General features: G+C 45.9%; 1 protein-coding gene across 1 annotated transcript; it reads left to right on the forward strand.

Annotated features, from left to right (window-relative positions):
* Positions 1–102: 102 nt before the first annotated feature.
* On the forward strand, positions 103–23,213 carry LOC309675394 (cullin-associated NEDD8-dissociated protein 1-like). The gene is made up of 15 exons (XM_082487705.1): positions 103–206; positions 2,367–2,510; positions 6,721–6,875; positions 8,625–8,748; positions 9,405–9,661; positions 10,254–10,359; positions 10,970–11,115; positions 13,064–13,356; positions 16,193–16,334; positions 17,607–19,112; positions 19,430–19,525; positions 20,223–20,392; positions 20,511–20,675; positions 21,423–21,530; positions 21,751–23,213. The coding sequence occupies exons 1-15, from the start codon at positions 139–141 to the stop codon at positions 21,976–21,978; spliced, it is 3,708 nt and encodes a 1,235-aa protein (XP_082343831.1). The 5' UTR covers positions 103–138; the 3' UTR covers positions 21,979–23,213.
* The last annotated feature ends 33 nt before the right edge of the window (positions 23,214–23,246 follow it).

The raw sequence follows: 23,246 nt of genomic DNA on the forward strand, positions 1-23,246 counted from the left end.
GAGTCCCGGCCCGCCGCCTCGGGGGGGCGCCCGGCCGGCGGCGGGCTGAGGGGAGCGGGCTGTGGCGGCGGCGGCGGCGGCGCGACCCTGGCCCCAGCACCCGCCGCCATCTTCCCGCGCAGCCCCGGCGCCGCCGCCATGGCTAGCGTCTCCTACCACATCTCCAGCCTGCTGGAGAAGATGACCTCCACCGACAAGGACTTCAGGTGCGGGGCCCGCTGCCCCCGGTGCGGCACGGGACGTACGGGCGGCCGCCGCCCGGGGACGGCGCCTCGGGGCCCTGGGGGGACTGCATGGGCGGGGGGTTTCCCGCTGCAGGGGGGGGGCCCTTCCCACGGGGGGTCCCTTCCACGGGACCCCCCTTTGCACTGGGGGTGTCCCTCCACACTCGGGGGGGGTCCCTTCCCACTGGGGGGTCCCTTCCCACGGGGTCCCCCTGCACTGGGTGTCCCCCTGCATCAGGAGCAGGCACTCTGCCCTCGGCCCTGCTGGCAGGTAAAATCCAACTGCAGGATGTTTCTATATCAGAGGAATTAATCAGTTTTATTTACAGTCTTTCGAACCAGCTGTCATCTTCTGGCTGAGGGGGGAGTGTAGAGAAACCAGTGACGTTCCCCTCCCTTGCATAGATTGCTGCATAATGGAAGCAAGCAAGCAAGCAAGCAAAGTGGAAGGGGGAATAAAAGCCTTAACACCTCGGCTTTAAAATCTTGTTTGTTTTGCAAGTGAAGAACATGGTAGCAAAAACGCTGAAATACTTCTTAGTTTGTTTTCCCACTAGAAGGCGAGATGGTCAGTGTGTTCAAAAGGCTGAGCGACACCAGTTTGAGCAGTGCTGTCACCCGGGTGAGGGACGCTGCGGATACTGACTGCTTGCAGTGCGTTAAGAACTATTTCTGTGCAAGGGGAAAGTATGGCTCCCTAACAGGACTAAGTTGCTTTTATTCTCTTTGTGTGACACAGACATCTTTGTAGGGTTGAGGCCAGTGGCTTGATACTTAAGGTGCTCTATGCAAAAAAGTTAAAACTTAACAAGTATGAAAGATTTCGCCTGTGAGCATATCATTCTCTCAGTATCAACCTGGAAGGTAACGTTTGTGCCAGACTTGGTATTTTGAGGTCTTTTACAAGAGAGGGGTTAGTAATATCCTGAAGGTAGGTTGATTTTTGCAGAGGCTGCTGATGTTTTTCTGATGTTAAAATAGGCACTTTTTAAAGAAGTCAGTGATGGAGTAGTTGCACAAACAATTTGTTCAAAGATTTTACAGTTAATACTCCAAACAAGGGTAACAAGGCCATACGTCATGTTACAGAGGTATTCCAAGGCCATTTCCTCCCAGCACACAGTCAAACCTGAGGCCGTTGTCTGTCTTTGGGTGCACAGCAAGTTGTAGGAGTGGGTTTCATATGCTTCCCTCTCTTAAATGGATCCATGTGCCAGTTTCCAAGGTCCTGTGGGCAGGAGGGCAGCAGGTAGAGAGTGGAAAGCTGGATGTGTTGCCGCGGAAGGCTCTGCTCAGCCTGTGGCCATAATTGGTCATGCTTGTTCTACGCAGTCGTTGAACTGCAAGTGCAGCTTAATAGCTCTTGCAGAATCAAAAATAGATTGCATATTGTTAACATTACAGGGCAGAGTCCCTCTGTTTTTCTCACTTTGGCTTTCTGGCTGGCCATCTAACACCACAGCAGTCCCTCGTTCCAGATGTACCTTGTTGCTACTCAAGAACAGGCTTGCGGATTGAAGACACAAATGTTGCCCTGGTACATGGGGGCTCTTACATGCTGAATGAATTACATCAGAGCCTAATTTAAAACTGAGGTGTCATTTGGTAAATGGGAGGAAAGAGATTCTCTGTGGTTCCTTTTAGACATCTGTGCCTGTGCTGGGGCTAACGTTAGTAAGGAGCTAATATACAATAATCATACTTATATTTCTCAGAACCTCAGGCTTCTATACTAGCAACTTTTACATTTCCTGTTCCCAGGCAAAGCAATGCTTTCCAGAACTTCTCAATATCCAATTTGGCTTTGTCCCTGTTAGAAAATTAATTGACTAACAGTCAGCTGGGAGTTTGTTTTTCCTTCTTAGCTGGAATGATAAATATTTGCTTGGTTTTGCTCATAGCAATCTAAATATAGCCTAGGGAACTTCTAAGGTATAGTTTGCATGGAGTCATTTTTGAGCGTGATAGTCCTCCATGTGCAGATTCATATTATCAGTGCTAAATAAGCCAGAAAGAACACAGCCAGGTGCATTCTTAGATCCTAGACTGCTTTTCCTAGGCCTGGCCATTGGTGAAAGAAACCCCCAAGATTCATTTGTGTCTGTATATCAGCAAATCCACTTTTGCTCTATGTTCTTTCAGGTTTATGGCCACCAACGACCTGATGATGGAACTGCAGAAAGATTCAATAAAACTAGATGAAGACAGTGAGAAAAAAGTTGTGAAAATGCTTTTGAAATTGCTGGAGGACAAAAATGGGGAAGTACAGAACCTTGCTGTCAAGTGGTAAGAGCCTCAGCAGTAACTGCTGTTATTCCTTGGCAATAATAAAGCTGTCAGAGGCTGCAGAGAGTGTGTTAGAGCAGAGCTGGGCCCTGCAGCGGTGGCACCGTACTCAGACCTCCCTTTGTAGGGGCTTTCCTTCTCATGCCGGGCACAGTATAAACTTTCTCAGTTGATACACAGAAAGGGTGAGCGTACAGGTATCTTTGTAGCAGCAGTAGGTGATTTTTGAAGTGGTTCAGTGTTTATGATATGAATCTTACCATATTCAAAGTAGCGTGCTTAAGATTTTATTTCTTCAGAGAGAAGCCCAGTTTAAAATTTTGATCACCAAGTTCCTCTCCTTTCTTGGGCTTTGAAATCCGGTGCTGAATTTCCCAGTGGTTCTGTCTTTGATAGAGATGGGACTAAACATGTATAGCCCTTCAAAAATGGCATTTGAATTTCAGGTCTGAATCCTACTCTTTAAGGGCATTTTCATTTAAGTTTATAGTGCACTTGTTTTTTTTCCCTGTTTTGACTCCAAGTGCAGCCTGTGCTGTTGCTTTGCGTTTGACTGTTTCATTATTTTTTTTAATCTGAATGAAAAAGGCAGAAGGTTCCTTGATTATTGAATCATTTGATGAAGTGATCCTACTGCTGACATGTTCTTTCCTGTCTCTTTCCCCCAGCATGTCTAAATGGGAGTGTTCATTCTAGAAATGAAATTGAATGGGTCAGTTCACGCACAGGGCTCCAGAAAGGTGGGCCATTTAAAGACAACTTTGGGTTCCTGTATTTTTTCCTACTGTGGACCTTATTCATATTCCCTTCTTGTTAACCATATATTGCTTCTATCCCTGTACTTTCCCTGTGACCTTTGGCCCTTTCTTTTTGATTCCCACTGTCCTGACTTTTTCTAGCCCTTTTCTTGTCTCTACCTGCTTTGGGTTTGTTTATTCTGTTTTTTAAAGCAAAATGGTTGGGCACTGAACAGAGTACAAATTTCTTTGCCTGTTAATCTATGGTTGCATTAGCAATAAGTCCATGCTCATTACAATCTCTCGTTCATCCAGAATGTGATAGTTGGAAAGCCTCAAAATGGAACCGGTAATATTTTCTTTTCATACTTAAGGGGGTAATTAGAACAGTCAGTTATTCCCAACCAGGTGGCAAGGATCTCCAAGAAGGAGAAATGTGATGGTTTGAAGGACACTGGCAGTTGGGTTAGGTCGAAGTGTGGATATGTGCAGCCCACATCAGGCTTCAGGAGTAAATTAGGAAACTACTGAGAGATCTTGCAGTTGATTTTATTGTCTAAAACTATCATTTCTTCAAAGGAATGCTGAAATCGCACTTCACACCCAAAAAACTCACAAATTGGAAATCCATGTAAAAACTTTCCCTGTTTCTGATTCTGTGATATTTCTATTTTTAACTTTTAGAGGAGTTCTTTAGCTTCTCTGTGCCTCAGTGTCCCTGCCTGTAAAATAGGGATCACAGAATCACAGAATAGTCAGGGTTGGAAGGGACCTCTGGAGATCACCTAGTCCAACCCCCCTGCCAGAGCAGGGTCACCTACAACAGGTTGCACAGGACAGCGTCCAGGCAGGTTTTGAATGTCTCCAGGGTGGGAGACTCCACAACCTCTCTGGGCAGCCTGTTCCAGTGCTCCACTACCCTCAAAGTGAAGAAGTTCCTTCTCATGTTAAGATGGAACTTCCTATGTTCAAGCTTGTACCCATTACCCCTCGTCCTATCAATGGACACCACTGAAAAAAGTGGATAACCATCAGTTCTTTTCTGTGTGTTGAGGTGTGAGACTGAGCACTACTTGGACTTGCATAAAGTCTTATTATTTAGTATTTCTTTTCTAAATCTTATATTTCAGAGTAGCTGCTCAGACTCAAAACAGCTGTTATTGTCCCGATTGTTGAATTTAGGAATAGTCTTATACAGAACAGGCTGTGTGTGAGTTTGTATGCACAGTGTTTCTCAGAGTACACAAAGCAGTGGTTGTTAAGCATGCTGTCGGGTGTAATTGTGTACCAGCAAGGAGACAGCTACCTGTGCATAGGTGTTCCATACAGTTTACGTTACTGGAGCTATGCCAAAAAGAAGAGAGAAAAAGAAGACAGAAAATGCATTTTTGTACAAGGATTTTATAAACTGTGTCCAGCAATAAATATTGTAGAGTGCTAGCACCATGTCTTCTCATAGAAGCTCTCAGGAAAATGTAAATCATCAAGGCCAATGTTTTAACAGCCCTGTTCAGCTCCCACTGAAATCAGGGACTTTTACCACTGACTGTTGGGAGCAGAACCTCTCCTGCATGTAGGCTTCAGTGAAAGAAGGATGTGTTATAATCCCTACATGTTTCTCTGTCTCTTTCTGTACTCTGTAGGCAACTGGTAGCTTTTCCTTTTCAGCCTATGGACATGTAGCACTGATGATAGTCCCCAGGGATCAGTGGCTATGCCTTAGTATTGTGCAGCATACAGAGCCAAAACCTCTAGTCCCTCTTTTCTATATAGCATGAAAAAAAGAAAAAACAAAACTCTGAGGAGGCACATTAGTCCTTTCCTTCGCTCCATTTTGTATTTTCAGCTGGCTATGTGGACAGCCTACTGAAAGAGGGGAAAAAAAATGGTGAAACCTTCAGGAACTGGTTATTTAAATATATTTTTGCTCTGGAAGAGCAGCATGATGGCATTTTTAAAACTTTAGAACCCTGTTTAGAAAAAATGGTGGTGTTGCACATGAATCACAGGGAGCTGTTCAATTCTTATATGTTTTTTGAACCCAGAGGAAAAGTTCTATATTACTCAGTTCAAATAATTTCGTTTTCACTAGTCCCCACAAGAAAGGGAACAAGGAAGCAGTGACTAACATTTTGTACCTGACACAGAAATTGGAGCACAGCCACATCGCTGCTACAGCAAGTAGCTGCTTCTCTGTGAGGTGGTATCGACTCATGGGAAATAGAAAAGTACCTATAGCGTCTGTCAGAAGTCTCTGTTCAGGCCCAAATCCTTCCAAAGTCATTTCTAGATGTGGGCATGAAGAATTGCCTGGTGATGTTACACTGCAAGCTAGGGCTCCAGTTCTTCACCTGGGCAGACTATCCAGTGGGAGAGGGGGGGTGGCATAACCACGGGGGCTTGGGCATGGATCTCTGCCACTGGTGGTCATGGGGCCGTGGGCAAGCTCACTCAACCTGGAGAACAGTGCTGTGTTGTTAGGATTGAAATTGGGCTCAAAGTATTTTCTGTGGACGTTCACTAAAACAAGAAGATGGAATTTTCTGTGCAATGTGATATTTCCGCTCATCTGTGTTTGCTTCTCATGAAAATTCTAGCAACCAGATTTACTGTCTGTGAAACAGCAATTTCTTAGTAAGGGATACAGAATATTCATAGGAAACAAATGCATTTTGAATTCATTAGCTTAATTCAAAGAGTTAAGTGCAGCTGGTTAGGGAAATAAATCCTTAGCATGTGACTTGGTGAAATACAGTTCATACTTTACATTTTAGCTAGTTACCTTGTAAAGATGCAAAAACAAATAGTTGCAAACAAATGCTGATGAATACTCTATGCACAATATCAAATAGAAACTTACCAGCAGGAAACATAGGTTGTTAACAGAAAGTTTTCTTAATAATAATAATTTTTTAAAAGTGCAGGGGAAAGGGAGTGGTCTTCCCTCTGCTGTAGTTCTGAGCCTTGGCTCAAGTGGAGGTTATCACGCACACGGCAGAGGGCAATAGGTAGCTAATTGCTTGTGAAAATCCATTTGGTATTTCCTCCTGAAAGTCAGTTTTTGATGGCTGGGTTGTTTTTGTTTTTTTCTAAAACCTGACTATAGATTTTGCCATTATGCTGTGTAACATGGTTGCTTTGGTTCAAATTCATTGTCTCATAATTTCTGAGCTGCTCCTTCCAGCAAGGTCTTAACTGGCTTCATGTTTGCAGTAGTTGATGTGAAATGTCCTCCTACAAATCTGATTTAAAATCCACTGAAGTCTGATATAGAGTTAACTAGGCAACAATGCAGGATACATAAACCTGGGGTGATGACACGTGCTGCAGGATATCAGTACTCGATACTGATGTTTTGGTAATATTTGCACTTGGGGCTGAGCTGCCTTTAAGGAGGAGTGAGCCTGAGCATCCTTTTTGATGGCTGAAGCATCCCCCTTCCTCTTCATTCTGCCTGATTTCTCCTCCCACAGTCTGGGCCCGCTGATTGGCAAAGTGAAGGAGTACCAGGTGGAAACCATTGTGGATACGCTGTGTACAAACATGTTATCAGACAAAGAGCAGCTGCGGGATATCTCCAGCATTGGACTAAAAACAGTTATCTCCGAGCTGCCACCGGCTTCTACAGGTAAAATGTCCCTGTGTGTCAGTCTGAGGCAATAGGGAGTCACAGCCTGTGGGAAACAGAGGAAAACGTGTAGGACAGGGCCTAAAAGTTACGGATTCCTTATTCACCTGCTAGAGGACAACTAATGAAATAAGGAGGAGAGACAGTAGAACGTGAGACACCAATGTGACTAAAGATGGGATGAAATGAAAACTTGCACTGGTCACCCTGAGGGTACTGAAGCCTGAAACTGCATCTGAGTTCTTGGAGAAATCCGTTTTCGTTTACAGCAATCCTAAGGCATTCAGCGTGCCTCAAGGCCCTGCTGCTCGGGCAGTCTGGCAGGGCTGTTGGTCTCCACATCAGCAATGCCACTAGCCTCTGCGGTGTCAGCAGTGCCAGCACTGCACCACCTCCTGTCTGCAGCCTTGCTGGACCGAGTCTTCCGGCTGCCACAGCTGCCCTGGCTGCTTCTCCTGCATTTGGAACTACGTGTCCCAGAAATGCAGCAGCTATTCAGGAGATACCTGAGGCTCCCAAAGATTTAAGTTTGCTCTTCAGTTGTTCCATGTATCCTTTGTTCCTTCATGGCAAGTGGCCATGGTAGTGCTGCCAGACTGCTGGATTTTAGGCTGGGAGGAGAATTAGAATTAGTATGCAAGTACTTGCTGAACTGCTTTCTCAATTTCTGCAAAATGCTAAGATCTTGTGAGCCATCATTTTGGAGTTCTTTATTTAACATACGTCACATGAACTGAAACTGTTATAGGGTAGCAACAGATAAGTCATCTCCTGGGGGAGATGGGATTGACACTGTGTGGGTAGAAGGCACCAAAAGCAGTGTGGGTTTGCTACAAAATGGAGAGGCTGGACATCTTTCTTCACCCTGAGCCCCACAGAGTGGGGCTGCTGTTGCTGTGGTGCTGCCCTGAGCAACGGGAGGGTTTGAAATAATAGTCCAAGAAACAGCGTGTGCCTGAGGCAGGCGCCATGCTCAGTGTTGTACAGCAGTTAATGACACTCCGAGAATGTTCCAATTCTGCTTTGTCTCTGTTGCATCACAGACGTTGTTCAGAGTGGCGTGGGAAGCAATTGTCCCTTTCTTTGAATGTTTTGGGGAATTTGAAGCTGCTTATGCTTTGCACTGAACCAACTGGGAAAAAACCCACAACAAAAGTCAGTGTTGGGACAGGCACACCCCAGCATGAAGGCTAAACTGGTATCTAGACGTTGATCTGGACTGTAGGAGATTGAGGTTCTAAACTGTGATTGTAATCTCAACATGTTCTTGAACCTGGGTTACATATTATTTTGAGACAGATTCATCTAGTTCTACCCTTAAATTTCATCATGGAGCTGAGAAACAGTTTCTGTCAAGATTGCTCTTCCTATTGAGAAAACCCTGATTTGTTGAAACTGAACATTTTCAAGTTAAAAACGGAAAAAACATGTCAGAAACTTGCCACCAGCTCTACTCCCTGCATTGCATGGGCCTGGGAGCTGCTCATGAGACATCCAGGCTGTTTTAGGGTAAAAGGCACTCTCCAAGAAGAGAAGCTTCTTCCAATAGTTAATGCGTCACACCACAGAGGGAGATACCTTGCTGTTTGTGGCGTGTATCCACCATCTCAAACAAAAGCTAGTTGACTGCTGTTCTGGTTAGCAATCCCAGTGGTGATTTCTTTTTTTAGTGTAGGAGGGATTGAATGGTTCTTAGCAGTAAAACCCCTTCTTTTTAACTGACAGTAGGGAAAAATCCCTCTCTTGCAGGCTCCACCATGACAGCAAATGTGTGCAAAAAGATCACAGCCCAGCTGACAGGAGCCATTGGCAAGCAGGAGGATGTATCTGTGCAGCTGGAGGCTCTTGACATCCTGTCAGATATGCTGAGCAGGTACCAAAGGATTTCCTTTTGTCAGTTGTGTATGGCAGGGGGCTGCAGGCATGTGTTTGCTTTTGATTTCTGTATTTCCCTAATCCTACTACGAGGAATTAAAGATAAAGGATTTGGGTTGGCTGCCACTGGGGAATGTCTTAGCAGAGCATATTCCCCAGCAGGGATGAGAGACAACATGCTGAGCCTTTCTGTGCTTGGGAGTAGCAGTGACATTGGTGATGGATCCCACAGTGGCTCAGTTCAAACAAATGTAGGGAGGGAGAGGGCAAAGCGGGGAAGTTTATTTTAGCCCTGTGATCTGATCGTGCATGCATTTTTTTTTTCCTGGCTGCCTCTTTCTCATGTTACATTAAGTCAGAGTGACAGTGTCATATGTCAACTGCATGCAGGAAATTATTGACAAACCCCCCAGGTCATCCAGAAGGACACCGCCAAAATCAAACTCCTCTATGACGGAGACAAGTAACGTCTCCCTGTGTTATACAGAGCAAGTCAGTGTTCAAACCAAAATGCCAAACCCACCCTTTTCCTCTTTCTCCCAGCAGCATGCATGAAGTCTTCACAGCTGAAGGATTTTTACATTTTTTGCTGGCAAGAGGGATTTTGCTCTGAGGCTTTGCCTTTCAACTTCTGCCTTGTTCTGTTGTTTGCAGACTAGGGGGAACACTCTACTCTTTTCATTCCTCCATCCTGAACTGTCTCCTACCCCAGCTGACAAGCCCCAGGCTGGCAGTACGTAAAAGGGCCATCATTGCCTTGAGTCATCTTGTCTTGACCTGCAGCGGAAACATCTTCTCAGAGCTCACAGAGCATCTGCTTGCCGAGCTGAAGAGGAATGAGTCTACTTCTACTACCAGGACATACATTCAGTGTGTCGCTGGCATCAGTAGGCAGGCTGGACACCGCATAGGTAGGACGAGTAGCTTGAAATGATGCTAAGAAATGTACATATGTTTTAGAGCAGCTCCTTTTAGGTGTAAAAGAAGCCCGCTCCCTCGTTCATAACATATTAGTAGCTTGTGCTTTGTGATTCCCCCTGTGGTCCTGACCTGGCTCTCTGATCTCCATTTGGAAGGGAGAAGACACCAGAGTAACTCTCTGGCTGCCCTTCTGTAGTGATTTCATCTCAAGGTCTTGCAGTGCTTCCCTGGTATGAATTAACACCTCTGTAAATTAGGTCAGTGGATTCACCCCATTTTAAATGAGAGGAGAAATGGAGGGCAGCATATTGTATTACTTGTCTAAAAGATCTGCCAGAGCTGAGATTAGGTCCTAGAAGCTTTCTGATCACAGCTCTTTCCATGACTGAAATGCCATCAAGGGGCTGAAGGCAGGGAGTGGGATTTGTCTGCTGAAAATCCCTGCAAGGCTGGACCATGAGGTCCAGAGGGGGAATGCTGTGCCAGGCACACAAAGGAAGTGGCAGATGGCTGAACTGTTAGCTGCTTGGATGAGTGAAGGCTGGAATGATTTTTCACTGCTGCTTACTTTGTCTTTCCCAGGAGAACATCTGGAGAAGATAATTCCCCTGATTGTTCATTACTGTAACGTGGAAGATGATGAGCTGAGAGAGTACTGTTTTCAGGCCTTTGAGTCTTTTGTGAGAAGGTGAGTGCCCTTGAGGAACAACTGTGCACCACCATCCTGTGCATCAGTGTCTTTGTGGTGTAAATATCTCTGTGTTCAGCATCTGGGGTTGGGTACCTTCCTACATGCATTCCTGTTGGGAAAGACAGTTCACAAATGAAATCTCTTCTTCATGTGCAGAATTGGGCCTGAGTTATGAGCTATTTATATGAGCAATATATAAGCAAGAGGGAACTGCCTCGCTCCTGGTGCGTGGAGGGAGTGGGAGGCAGGCAGGGGGCTCAGGCAGAAAAGCTCTCCTGTTGTTTGGTCAAACATTTACTGCTTGTCTTGGTAAAGGAACCCTGCAGAGCTGCTGAGGTTTTCTCCCACAAAAGGAGGATTCAACCAGGTGGTGATGGCAATATATTTTTTTTTCCTTATCAAAATCATTGCATTCTCCCCAGGGGAGTGTGGTCTTGCTTCGTGCACAGCAGGAAGGAGCAGCTCTGGTTTAATTCATGTTAACAAAATGTTCATATAGTCTGTGAAGCGTTTTGGGATCCTTTTGAGATTAATTATATTATTTGGATATTTAAAATAGCTTAGTCTTCAATTTATTAACTCTTAGAATTTTTATTTGTCATGATAGGTGCCCAAAGGAAATTGACCCTCACATCCCTAGTGTGATGGGGTTGTGTTTGAAGTACATCACCTTTGACCCAAACTACAACTATGATAATGAAGAGGAAGAGGAAGACATGATGGAAACTGAAAATGGGGAGGATGAAGAGCAAGGTGCCTGCTTGTGAGGATGACTGTGCTCAGCAGAACACTGGGTTAACATTTCTCCCTTTCCTGCTTTCTCACCCTCTGTGATGTTACTTTTCAGATCTGCTTCAAGACAGTCAGTACTTTTAAATGGGTTATTCTCATTTACAAATGGTAGTAATATAGCGGTATATGCAATGTTCCTTCCAGCAGTCATTCTGAGTTTGTTAGTTTCACTTTTTCCTGACAAAGTCCTCAGATCTCTGCCTGCCTTAGGCAACAGTGAAAACGCTGAAACTTGAACTCTGAACTAGCTTAGTGGAGAGCTAGGCCAAGGAAGCACTGTTTTTCCTGTGCCTGCTGACAGTCGGAGTTTCGTAGAGCACATCCAGCAAGCAGCTGGGCTTGAAAAGCCTGGAAATCTTGAGGAGCAGCCACTCTGCCATCCTGACAGTTGGATGTGTTCCCATGTGCTGCCAAAGGTGCCGGCGCTTGCTTGCAGCCTGCCCGGCAGACCTCGAAGCCCTGCTCCAAGCAGTTGGCTCGATAGGCGAGGGTTGTTCTTCAAGGGGAGGTGTGGACGCTGTCACTCTTGCCTGCTCTCTGCCTTGTCCAGACCTCAGGTGGTGACACCAAGCGTCTGAATGCAGCTGGTGCATGCCGGGCAGCTAGCCAGCATTTGCAGCTTTCTGGTTAGAAAAGGAATCAGAAATCTTTTGAGGTGGTCTCACTTATTTACAAGACTGCTCAAACTCCTGTTTTCCCTGGTGGCAGGGGAGGTCAGGCAAGCAAGCCACACTTCCAGGCTGTGGCAGCCAGCGCCCCTGCCAGGGTTTGTGAGAACCATGCTGTTTTGTCAGGATGCAGCTTTTTCTTGGTTTCTGTGTCGCTTCCTCTTATCTGTCCGACTATTGGGGTGTTTTCAAATCATCCACACTGTTCCTGAGCACAACAGCCAGCCAGAGCTCATCTCTGCAGTCACCTAGAGGTTGCAGAGCCGGTACTTGTGCACCTCTTTGTGAGTCTTGTTGCTTTTTTTTTTTTGTAGGAAGGCATATATGCTTAACTGCTATTTTAAATAAAAGCCTACAATTTTTATTTAACAGTTTCAGGGCAACTTAACTCAGCCTACAAACATAGTAGCCACACAACTATATTTTTACTATGAGGTAGCTATTTTTTACTACTTTGTAGCAGAAGAAAGTAAAGCTACAATCCTGAACACTTAAAAGTGCCACCTTTAGAAACATCTTGGTCCCCCACTAAAAATGTCTTAGTCATCAGTGAAATAATCCGATACTGTCTTCAAAAGAGACCTTTCACATATTTTCTGAGTCATGTTTACTTTGAGGTGGATGTCAAGCTTGGTCAGATAGGAGGGGTACATTTAATGCCCATTAGCTCTAGACAACGTTTCATAACATCTCTAGTTAACTATAGGTGTATATAGTGTAGCAGCTAAGAGCAAAAGTTAGAACAAGTTCCCTTGAAGAAAGGAATTTTTGTTTACTTTCATACTGATTGGGGTACGATCCTGGCCAGCTTCCTGGAGAATATATTAAGTGTTCTGCCAATAACATAGTAAATTTTTATCCTGTTTTGTGCTGTTCAGAAATTGCTAAGACAAATATTTACATATTTCTGGCTTTAAAATCTGGGAACCTCATTCTCCCTTCAAAACAAAAGCCTTGATGCCTGTGCTGAAGCAGCCAGTAAGGGTAATAACATTAAGATTTATTTGCCATCAGCTCTTTCTTGGAACAGAATAATCTGACCCATGGCAGCCCTGGGTCGTATTGGCTGGTAATGACCTCTGTAGAGACAGGCTATTCTGGACAATTTCACGTTCCCAGGTGTGTGTGTGTTACTGGCATCTGTGTGGTCAGCTGGAGAGGGAAGCTCTGAGGATCAAGCGATCCTCTAGCTCTGGTTTTATCATAATGGTGCACCTTGTTTTCCCTTGTCTTTTTTCCAGAAAGTGATGATGAGTATAGCGATGATGATGACATCAGCTGGAAAGTCCGAAGGTCTGCAGCAAAGTGCCTGGAGGCCATTGTCAGCAGCAGGCACGATCTCCTTCAGGACTTCTACAAAACTCTTTCCCCGGTCTTGATAAGCAGATTCAAAGAGAGGGAGGAGAATGTCAAAGCTGACATCTTCAGCGCTTATATCTCCTTGCTGAAGCAAACGCTGCCCATCCAGAGCTGGCTGCATGCTTCAGATGCCTCTGGCAAAGATGACGTTCCCCTGACAATGCTTCAGAACCAGGTGCGTGAGAAGGTGGCAGGCTGGGTTAAATCAGAGGGTGTTGAAGAGAAATATGTACCATGTCACCCATGAACATACCTAGTAGTTAAGGTTGAGAACATAGCTCGCTGAAGGAGCCCTTGGACACGCAACCAGAGGGGACCAAACTCTAAGGGCTGACCATTTACTGTTTCTCTCCCACCGTCCCCAGGGAGAGTGCTGAGCCAGTGCAGGAGCACTGAGGTATCACCCACGTTGCCCCCCTCCTCCAGCCTCTGGCACGTGTTGGCAGACTGTGTGAGAGAGGTTAGCCTTTGGGTGAGGTGTCATTCTGTTGCCTGACAGCTACTCCAGCTGCTGCTGGGGAAACTCATTGAATACATCGTGGTAGATAGAAGCGTACCAGAGTGAGCCACTGGCAGCTCAGTAAGGTGTGGGTCTGGTCAGTAGGTGTATGAGACTCTCCATCATCTTTGAAAGGTCATGGAGAACAGGAGAGGTGCCTGAGGACTGGAGGAAGGCTGACATCACTCCGATCTTCAAAAAAGGCAAGAAGAAGGACCCAGGGAACTACAGACCGGTTAGTCTCACCTCTGTCCCTGGGAAGGTAATGGGGCGACTCATTCTGGATGTCATCTCCAAACACATTGAGGAACAAGAAGTTATTGGAAGTGGTCAACATGGATTTACCAAGGGTAAATCATGTTTGACCAATCTGATAGCTTTCTATGATGTTATAACTGGTTGGCTGGATGAGGGGAGAGTCGTAGATGTCATCTACCTTGACTTTAGCAAGGCTTTTGATACTGTCTCCCATAACATCCTCATTAGGAAGCTGAGGAAGTATGGGCTAGATGAGGTGACAGTGAGGTGGATTGAGAGTTGGCTGTGTGACAGAACTCAGAGGGTTGTGATCAGCGGCACAGAGTCTAGTTGGAGGCCTGTAACCAGTGGTGTCCCCCAGGGGTCAATACTTGGTCCAATTTTGTTTAATATATTCATTAATGACCTGGATGAGGGGACAGAGTGTATCCTCAGCAAGTTCGCCGATGATACCAAACTGGGTGGGGTGGCTGACACCCCAGAGGGACGTGCTGCCATCCAGCGTGACCTGGACAGGCTGGAGAGCTGGGCAGAGAAGAACCTAATGAGGTTCAACAAAAGCAAGTGCAAGGTCCTGCACCTGGGGAGGAAGAATTGCTAGGCACCAGTATAGGTTAGGGGCGGACCTGCTGGGAAGTAGCTCAGAGGAGAAGGATCTGGGGGTCGTGGTAGACAGTAAATTATCCATGACCCAGCAATGTGCCCTTGTTGCCAAAAAGGCCAATGGAATCCTGGGCTGCATAGGGAAGAGTGTGGCCAGTAGGTCGAGGGAGGTCATTCTCCCCCTCTACTCTGCACTGGTGAGGCCACAACTGGAATACTGTGTCCAGTTTTGGGCTCCCCAGTTCAAGAGGGACAGGGAACTGCTGGAGCGAGTCCAGCAAAGGGCAACTAAGATGATTAAGGGATTGGAGCATCTGCCTTATGAGGAAAGGCTGAGAGAGCTGGGACTCTTTAGCCTGGAGAAGAGAAGGCTGAGGGGAGACCTTATTAATGCTTACAAGTATCTAAAGGGTGGGTTGAAGGAGGATGGAGCCAGGCTCTTTTCAATGGTTCCGTGACAGGACGAGGGGTAACGGGCACAAGTTAGTACACAGGAAGTTCCGTTCAAATACACGGAAAAACTTCTTTACGGTGAGGGTGACAGAGCACTGGCACAGGCTGCCCAGGGAGGTTGTGGAGTCCCCTTCTCTGGAGATTTTCAAGACCCGCCTGGATGCAGTCCTGAGTAATGTGCTCTAGGCAATCCTGCTTTAGCAGGGGAGTTGGACTAGATGATCTCTAGAGGTCCCTTCCAACTCTGAAACTCCATGATTCCGTGAGAGTGTGCAGTTCGGTTCACTATGGTAAAACAGCCAGTGGCTTCCAGGGTGGCTTGCTGTGGTTGTGCACACAGTCTGCACATCACTGCTGATCAGACAAATAATAGCAGAAGCAATTTTTCTGATGCACTGCTTTAATTCAGAAATACACTGGAGTAATTAGAGTCAGAAAAATTTAGCCACGTGCTGATCAGGACTCTGCCTAGCCTAGGATCCTTGCTTAACGCTGTGGTCCACGCATGCCATTTTAGAAGACAAAAGAAACACTGGAAATAACCATGTTATAGAGTAGCACCACTGTGAGAGCAGATTTTTCTGGCTGATGCTACCGCTGACTGGTGAGTCCTTGAAGCAGGAGGGTTAAAATCCCTGCCAAAATGTAATTACATCACTGATTAATCATCGTATATGTACGAGATGTTAATTTAAATAACTTGCACCTCAGCCCTGTGATTTGTTTTTTGATTTCACTGAAACACTGGCAGGGTGTCCAAGTTTAAATATAATGATGCCACTAGATCCTTAAACAGCAGACCAGGAAGGAATCATAAAACTCTTAAGTTCTCTTTTAGCAGTGTGTCCTGGTTTGATCATTTTGTTGTGTTTCTTTAAGCTCCTGTGTTAGGGAATATCCCCAACTTCAGGAAGGGCTGCTTAGGAGTCTGTTTGTACAATACGGAAAAGAAGAATAATGTCCTCTCCCACTCTTCTGTTCGTGTTTCTTTTCTTCATGTACACTGTCTTGTAACCTATTCCAAGTCCGTTCTCTGGTGAACGGGTGCGCTGTTTCTTGCTGTCCCCCTGTTAGTGCTCTCGCTGTGCTGTTGGTGCCCCTGGCTCAGCTGAGCTAGCTGCTTCGTTTGCATAGCTCTGTGCCATGGGAGCTAGGATGACAGATGTATTTCTTTCTGGTTTTCTTTTCCAAACTGCAGGTCCCCAACATTGTCAAGGCCTTGCACAAGCAGCTCAAAGAAAAGAGCATCAAATCAAGACAGGGTTGTTTCAGCCTCCTGACAGAACTGGCCAATGTTCTTCCCGGTTGCCTGGCAGATCACATCCCTGCACTAGTCCCTGGTAAACTTGTCAGTGGTCTGGGGGTGAAGGAGCAGGCTTGGCTCAATCCATTCCTAACACGTGTGCTCTTGCCTGCCTGTTCCAGTTTTATTCCTGTATATTATCTCTGCTTGGCACCAGGACATACACGTCAAGTTCAGTTCCATGTTGATGTGCTAAACAGTTCCCTTATCAATCCCGGCTGCTGTCTACCACTGAAAGCCAGGATAAGAATGTCAAGTTCATTTCCACAGTCCCCTGAAGAGATGCTTTTAGGAGGGCCTTTTCTAGCCTCCTTTGAAACTAGCTGGAATTATGCTGTTAGCCTGCTGAGACATGAGTGACGTTTTCTTTTACAAAATGTAGTGGCATTTTAAAAATTATTTGTATTGACTGATTATTTAATTTGAACTGCCACATTTTTCTCTGAACTGGCCTGCCTGTAGGTTCATGAAGCATCCTGCACTGCTGAAAGGCTCATAGTACTGAGGTCCTGCCTTTGCTTTTGGTGTGACTGTACAGTAAATATAAAAAGTCTCCTGTGATTGTCGATGGGCCTGATCCATGCACCTTCCTCTTATGAACTTATAAATTGGTAAAAAACATTCAAACCAAGACTCAGGCATGACGTCAGGGGTGGCAAGCAGTATTGTTGTAAATGTTTCTCATTAAATCTTCAGGAAACATAAATATGTGCCACAGAAATTGGATTTGGAAGTAACTCCCTTCTGCAAAGGTAGTTCATCCTTAAAGGTCCATGGTTATGTTCCAAACAATACTGACAGAAGGTGTAAAACCAGATAAACGGAAGGGCCCCTTCTTTTCTTTTTTTTTTTTTTTAAAAAGACTTCCCACAGAAGTATGAAGGAAAAACTCAAGAAGGGGCATTTCTGCTGCCTGGGGTGCCTGTTGTTGAGACCGGGCTTTCCCAGTCCTGATTTCATGCCATTTTCTCATACTTATTTGCATGTGACTAACCATCCCTTCTCGTCTCAGCCCAGGATGACTTTTTAAATTAAACTTTTAAAAAGTTTTCATAGCCAGCCATCCAGGACTGCTGCGAAGAACAGTTATGCCTGAACTGCCACTACCTGGAAATCAGAAAGGCAGGGAGGAGAGTAGCTCTCTTCAATGGCATGTGTCTTTTGGGTGAGGAGACGAAAGAAAGAAAACAGATTCCGATTGTGCCCATTTTTTGAGGGCGGGGTGTGTGTGAGTTTGATAAAGAACACTTAATGAAATAAAACCACTTGATGAAATAAGCCAGCAGTCATTCTTGTCTCTTCTGCACAGGTATTGTTTTCTCCTTGGCCGATAAATCCAGCTCCTCCAACATGAGGATTGATACGCTGTCTTTTCTTCATGTTCTTCTTTGCAACCACCAGCCGGAGGTATTTCATCCTCATATCAAAAGCCTGTTACCTCCTGTTGTGACGTGTATTGGAGACCCCTTTTACAAGATCACTTCAGAAGCTCTGCTGGTTACTCAGCAACTTGTGAAAGTTATCAGGCCTTTGGACAAATCTTGCACTTTTGATGCCAAGCCCTATGTGAAGGACCTTTTCCCTGGTACTCTGCAGCGACTGAAGGCAGCTGACATTGACCAGGAGGTGAAAGAGCGTGCTATCTCCTGCATGGGGCAAATTATTTACAATCTGGGAGACCATTTAAGCACTGATCTCCAGCCGACATTAAAGATATTTCTGGAGAGGCTCAAAAATGAAATCACCAGATTGACAACAGTCAAAGCATTAACCTTAATTGCTAGTTCTCCACTTAAAATAGATTTGAGACCCATTCTAGGGGAAGGTTTCCCCATTCTAGCTTCCTTCTTGAGAAAGAACCAACGTGCCTTGAAATTGAGCACTCTGACTGCTTTGGACATCCTGGTGCAGAACTACAGTGATAGCCTCAAGCCTGCCATGATAGAGTCTGTCCTAACAGAGCTCCCTGCTTTAATTACTGAGAATGACATGCACATTTCCCAGGTGGCTATTGTGTTCCTTACTACATTAGCTAAGGTTTATCCATCCTGCATCTCTAAGATCAGCAGTTCAGTTCTTGCTGAAATCTTTCAGCTTGTCCACTCACCTTTGCTCCAAGGAGGGGCACTGAATGCCATCATAGACTTCTTCCAGGCTCTGGTTCTGACGAAGACGGCCACCATGGGTTACTCGGAGCTGATGAAGCAACTGACTGCGCCTATTTACTCCTCAGGTTCAGCCGGAGCATCAGTGATGTTGCACAAACAGGCGTATTACTCTGTTGCAAAGTGTGTGGCAGCCCTTTCCTCAGCCTGCCCGAAGGAAGCCACTGCGATAGTCAACCAGTTTATCCAGGATGTAAAAAACCCCAAGTCCAGTTCTGCTGTGAAAGTGCTAGCTTTCCTTTCACTGGCAGAGATGGGGCGCACCACAAACCTCAGTGCTCAGAGAGAGCTCAAAACCGTCATCCTGGAAGCATTCACTTCCCCCAGCGAAGAGGTGAAATCCGCTGCTTCTTATGCGTTGGGGAACATCAGTGTTGGGAATCTTAAGGAGTATCTTCCCTTCATGCTGAAAGAGATCGAAAGCCAGCCCAAGAGACAGTACCTCCTCCTGCACTCTCTAAAAGAAGTCATCAGCTCCTCCCCGGCCAATGGCCTCAAACCTTATGTGGAGGATATTTGGGCTCTGCTTTTCAAGCACTGTGAGTGCACGGAGGAAGGGACGCGCAATGTGGTGGCTGAATGCTTGGGGAAGCTGGCTTTGGTGAATCCTTCTGAGCTGCTGCCCCGGCTGAAAAAACAGCTGTCATCAGGTAATGGGAAGGGCAATGGTGAGAGTGGCTAGATGCCTTCTTTTGCTGGAAAGTGCTCTTGTAAACTGCTGGAGGGTACAACAGGGAGCAGAGACAGTCTGCAGAGGCGAGGAGGAAACGAGGGATCTTTGCAAAGGGGGATCAGAGGAGCACTGGTTAGCACAGAGAGCAGGGGGATATTAGGAACAAGGAGTGCGCGTGGAGATTGTGCGGGAGTGTGTGAATGTGACCAAGAGCAGAATATGTACCACAACGTTACAGCAATGATTTTGTCTTATGATCTTTCACTGTTTTTTTTCTTCCCATCTTCATCGCAGGCTCTCCACATGCCCGGAGCACGGTGGTAACTGCAGTCAAATTCACAATTGCAGACCAGCCTCAGCCTATCGATGCTCTCCTGAAGGGCTGCATAGGTAGGCTAGTATGGACAGCAGCGGGGGCTGGGAACGTGAGATGTTAGGCATCACTAGCAGTTCAGGGATTTCTCACACCTATGTGAACTTCATCTAATCCATTTGGGTTTTATCTGTGTTTCTCTGCTTTTGGGATTAAAGAGCATCACTGTCACATGAGTCCTCGTTAAGTCCTCTTGAGCATGTTCCACTCGTAACAGAGTTTTTTAGGGAGCATACAAGGAGTTCCTTCTGTGTTTAAACTTACGATTCAAGCATCTCACAACAAGGATCTTGGAAAATATAACCTACATTAAAAGGGTCTTATGTCTAGGGAGGGGAGCCTACGTCTCAGATCTGTTGTTTAAAAGTGGCCCTTCTGTTTCAGAGAAGTCTGAGCAGATGAGATCCGAGCAAGACAAAAACAAAACCCAACTTCCTTGAATACCAAATCTTCTGATTTGACTTTAAGATGAGGTAGCTAGAATCACTTGGTTTGGTTTTACGCCTAAATGCGGGAAAGTCATGTTTCTTCCGCTTACTGTATCCCAAATGAAGGGAGGGAAAGCATCTTGAATGTCTCTGTTAGACTGTGCCCCTAGAGTCATTTTACTGTAGGTGCTTTCATAATCAGGCTCCTTGAAATACACTGTGATACAACTTTAAAGTACTTTTAAAACACTGCAGCAGGACTGACCAGTGTGCTCTTAACCCACAGGTGACTTCTTAAAAACTCTTCAGGATCCAGACCTGAACGTTCGACGTGTGGCTTTAGCCATGTTTAATTCTGCTGCTCACAACAAACCTTCTTTAATCCGAGATTTACTAAACACAGTGCTCCCCAGCCTGTATAACGAGACAAAGGTCAGAAAGGAACTCATCCGGGAGGTATGTCATTAGTTTGGCTTGGGTGCAGTACGGCAGTGACTCGGTGCGTGTGAGGCTGAGATGAAGCTGTCACCCTGCCTGCTGTTAGGTGACAGCTGTAGTTTTTTTCTTGTTTAAGGTAGAAATGGGGCCGTTCAAGCACACAGTCGATGATGGCCTTGACGTGAGGAAAGCTGCTTTTGAATGCATGTATACACTGCTGGAAAGCTGCCTTGACCGACTGGATATCTATGAGTACCTGAACCACGTGGAGGATGGACTGAAGGACCACTATGACATTCGGGTAGGTGCTGTGCCGTAACTGCTGGAGGGTGGTGATGTCGCTGATTTTATTCCTTCTCTGGGGGCCTGGGCTTGAATTGAGCCGGTGTGTCACCACAGCGCAGGGTGCCCCTGCCATTTCCTGTTCTCTACAGCTGCTGCAGCCTTTCATCTGACACTGTCTAGCGCTAGTTTGACTGTGGTGGCCTTGAAAATGCAACCCTGGTGCACCTGGTTTTATAGGAAGTTCACCAAGGTCTAAAATAAGTTCCTTTGCCTTTAAACTTATGATTGTCACTTGCTCAGTGTGGCCAGTGAAACTATATTAAAAAAAAATAGCATTGTCATTGTTGTTGGCCTCATAGCTTAATAGGAAGCACTACATCCTTTTCACACTATTATTTGGTTTACCTCCAGTGAGAGGTGAGTACAGCAAAGGCGCCATCCCTGTGCTGCACATTGCTGTTTCTCTGGAAGGCCGTCAGCCCTGTACAGACATCCAAGAGCAGGGCACCACACGCGCCTGGGACCAGAGGCCAGCTGGGTGCTCTGGTACATTGGCTGCAAGCCAGTGCATTTCCAGTACAACCAAAGCTCTTACTAAAACCCCTCACACAAGTGCAAAGAAACCATTGTGTGGGTACAGCACGACACCACAGGGAGAACGAGGACGGGGACTTCAGTGAGCAGAGGGGATCCACACTCTAAGCCTGGGGGATCGGAGAGTGCGGTGAAGAAACGCCTGTTTTATCGTTCCTCCTCTGTCTAGATGCTGACTTTCATAATGTTGGCTCGGCTGTCCACACTCTGTCCCAACGCCGTGCTGCAACGGCTCGAGCGACTGATTGAGCCACTCCGGGCAACCTGCTCCACAAAGGTGAGACCAGGCAGAGTGTGTGATGCATGGGGGATGGATTCCGCCACAAAGCAACCTGTGCTGTTAGACATCTCTGTCACTGCTTCTGAGCAGCCTGCTCCCCATGCTCCTCCAGCTAGAAAATAATCTGCTTGTCTCCCTCTCTGCTGGCATGTCTCACTCTTTCTGCCTCTACTGTCTTTTCTAAATGCCAACTAAAAACGGTGCTTTGGATTTGTAGGTAAAAGCTGGTTCTGTGAAACAGGAGTTTGAGAAGCAGGATGAACTGAAGCGATCCGCCATGAGAGCGGTAGCTGCTCTCCTGACCATCCCTGAAGTAGAGAAAAGTCCAGTGATGGCTGAGTTTTCATCTCAGATCAGATCCAATCCTGAAATGGCATCGCTTTTCGAGAGTATTCAGAAAGATTCTGCTTCCCTACCCACCTCAGAGTCAATGGACATGAGCTAAGTAAGATCTGCCCATTTACTCCCCCACCTTCCTGCTCTCGCAATGCATCAACCCAGTGGAGATGCCTCAGATGGGCCAAGCGAGAGCGTCATCAAGCTGGACTTTGCTGCCACAGCCACTTGCAAGTCACTGGGTGCCAACAGCAAAAATCAGCTGGTTCCAGCTGCACTTGCATCAGACACCTCGCTGCGTCCTAACAAGATGTGTGAGATCAGGGAAATGCATCCTTATGTAGGGGAGGGGTTAGAAGACAAGTATTCTGATTTTTCAGCAAGTTTTTAAGGGGTGTACAAAGCAATTGAAATTGAGTGTGGTTCCATGAAAAATGGAAACGACTTCCTGAAATATTTCCTTACTGCAGTACAAAGAAAAATAGTTTAAAACATTTTTTTTAACCACTGCACATGCACTTTCTATCCCAAATTGCCTGAAGTATGTATTTATATTGTTACATGGCTAAAAATCAGAAGTCATGTCTTTAATTAGCAATGAGCATCATAACTATAGGCCCTGTTACAAAACAAGGAGACTCATCAGCCGAGCTGCAGCTATGTGGGGGTATTTCATTGCCCCAACTCCCACCCGGGGCTCAGATCACACAACAGGCACCGACAGTTTGGTGTTTCTGTGGTGTTTGGGCGATATGGAGCTATCTTGATTGACTTCCATTTTTATGGTTTTGTCTGCAAAACACCCCAACCAGCCATCTTCCAAAAGCCATGATTACTTGTGTTACAGTAACAAACTTTACACTGAGCTTTTCTCTGCATTAAACACTGGCTTGTCTCTCCCCCCTCATGCAGCTGTTTGTGTTGAGCGACCGGCCATGAAGGCACTGACCTATGCTGAACGCTGGGCGTGCAACAGCAGCAGACATGGGGTAAAGCTGGTCCTCATATTGTAGCGTTACAGAGGGAAAAGAGGGGGCAGGCATTAGCCAGAGGTGCAAGCACACAGGCAGCCCTGTTAACCCTTCTGTAATTTGAAAACTTACTCGACAGCAGCTGTTGAGTTCAAATCCTGCTTTGCACAGGGGAAAAAAAGCCTTAAGAGACAGAGAGGATGTAACAGGAAATGAGAGAACAGGGCCACCATGACACACTTCTTGTAGCCATGGAGCTATAATGACCTTTCATTTTTCCTTTTTTGACAGAGTGGTTGATGTGAAAAATATTTATAGTGCCGTGTGAAAGAACATCATTCTGTTTGATTGGTATAAAAAATAAAAATGTACTTGTGAAGCTGTGTGCGCTCCTGAACTCATTAGC

The sequence above is a fragment of the Vanellus vanellus genome (assembly GCF_965231255.1).
Source record: "Vanellus vanellus genome assembly, chromosome: 9".
NCBI lineage: Eukaryota > Metazoa > Chordata > Aves > Charadriiformes > Charadriidae > Vanellus > Vanellus vanellus.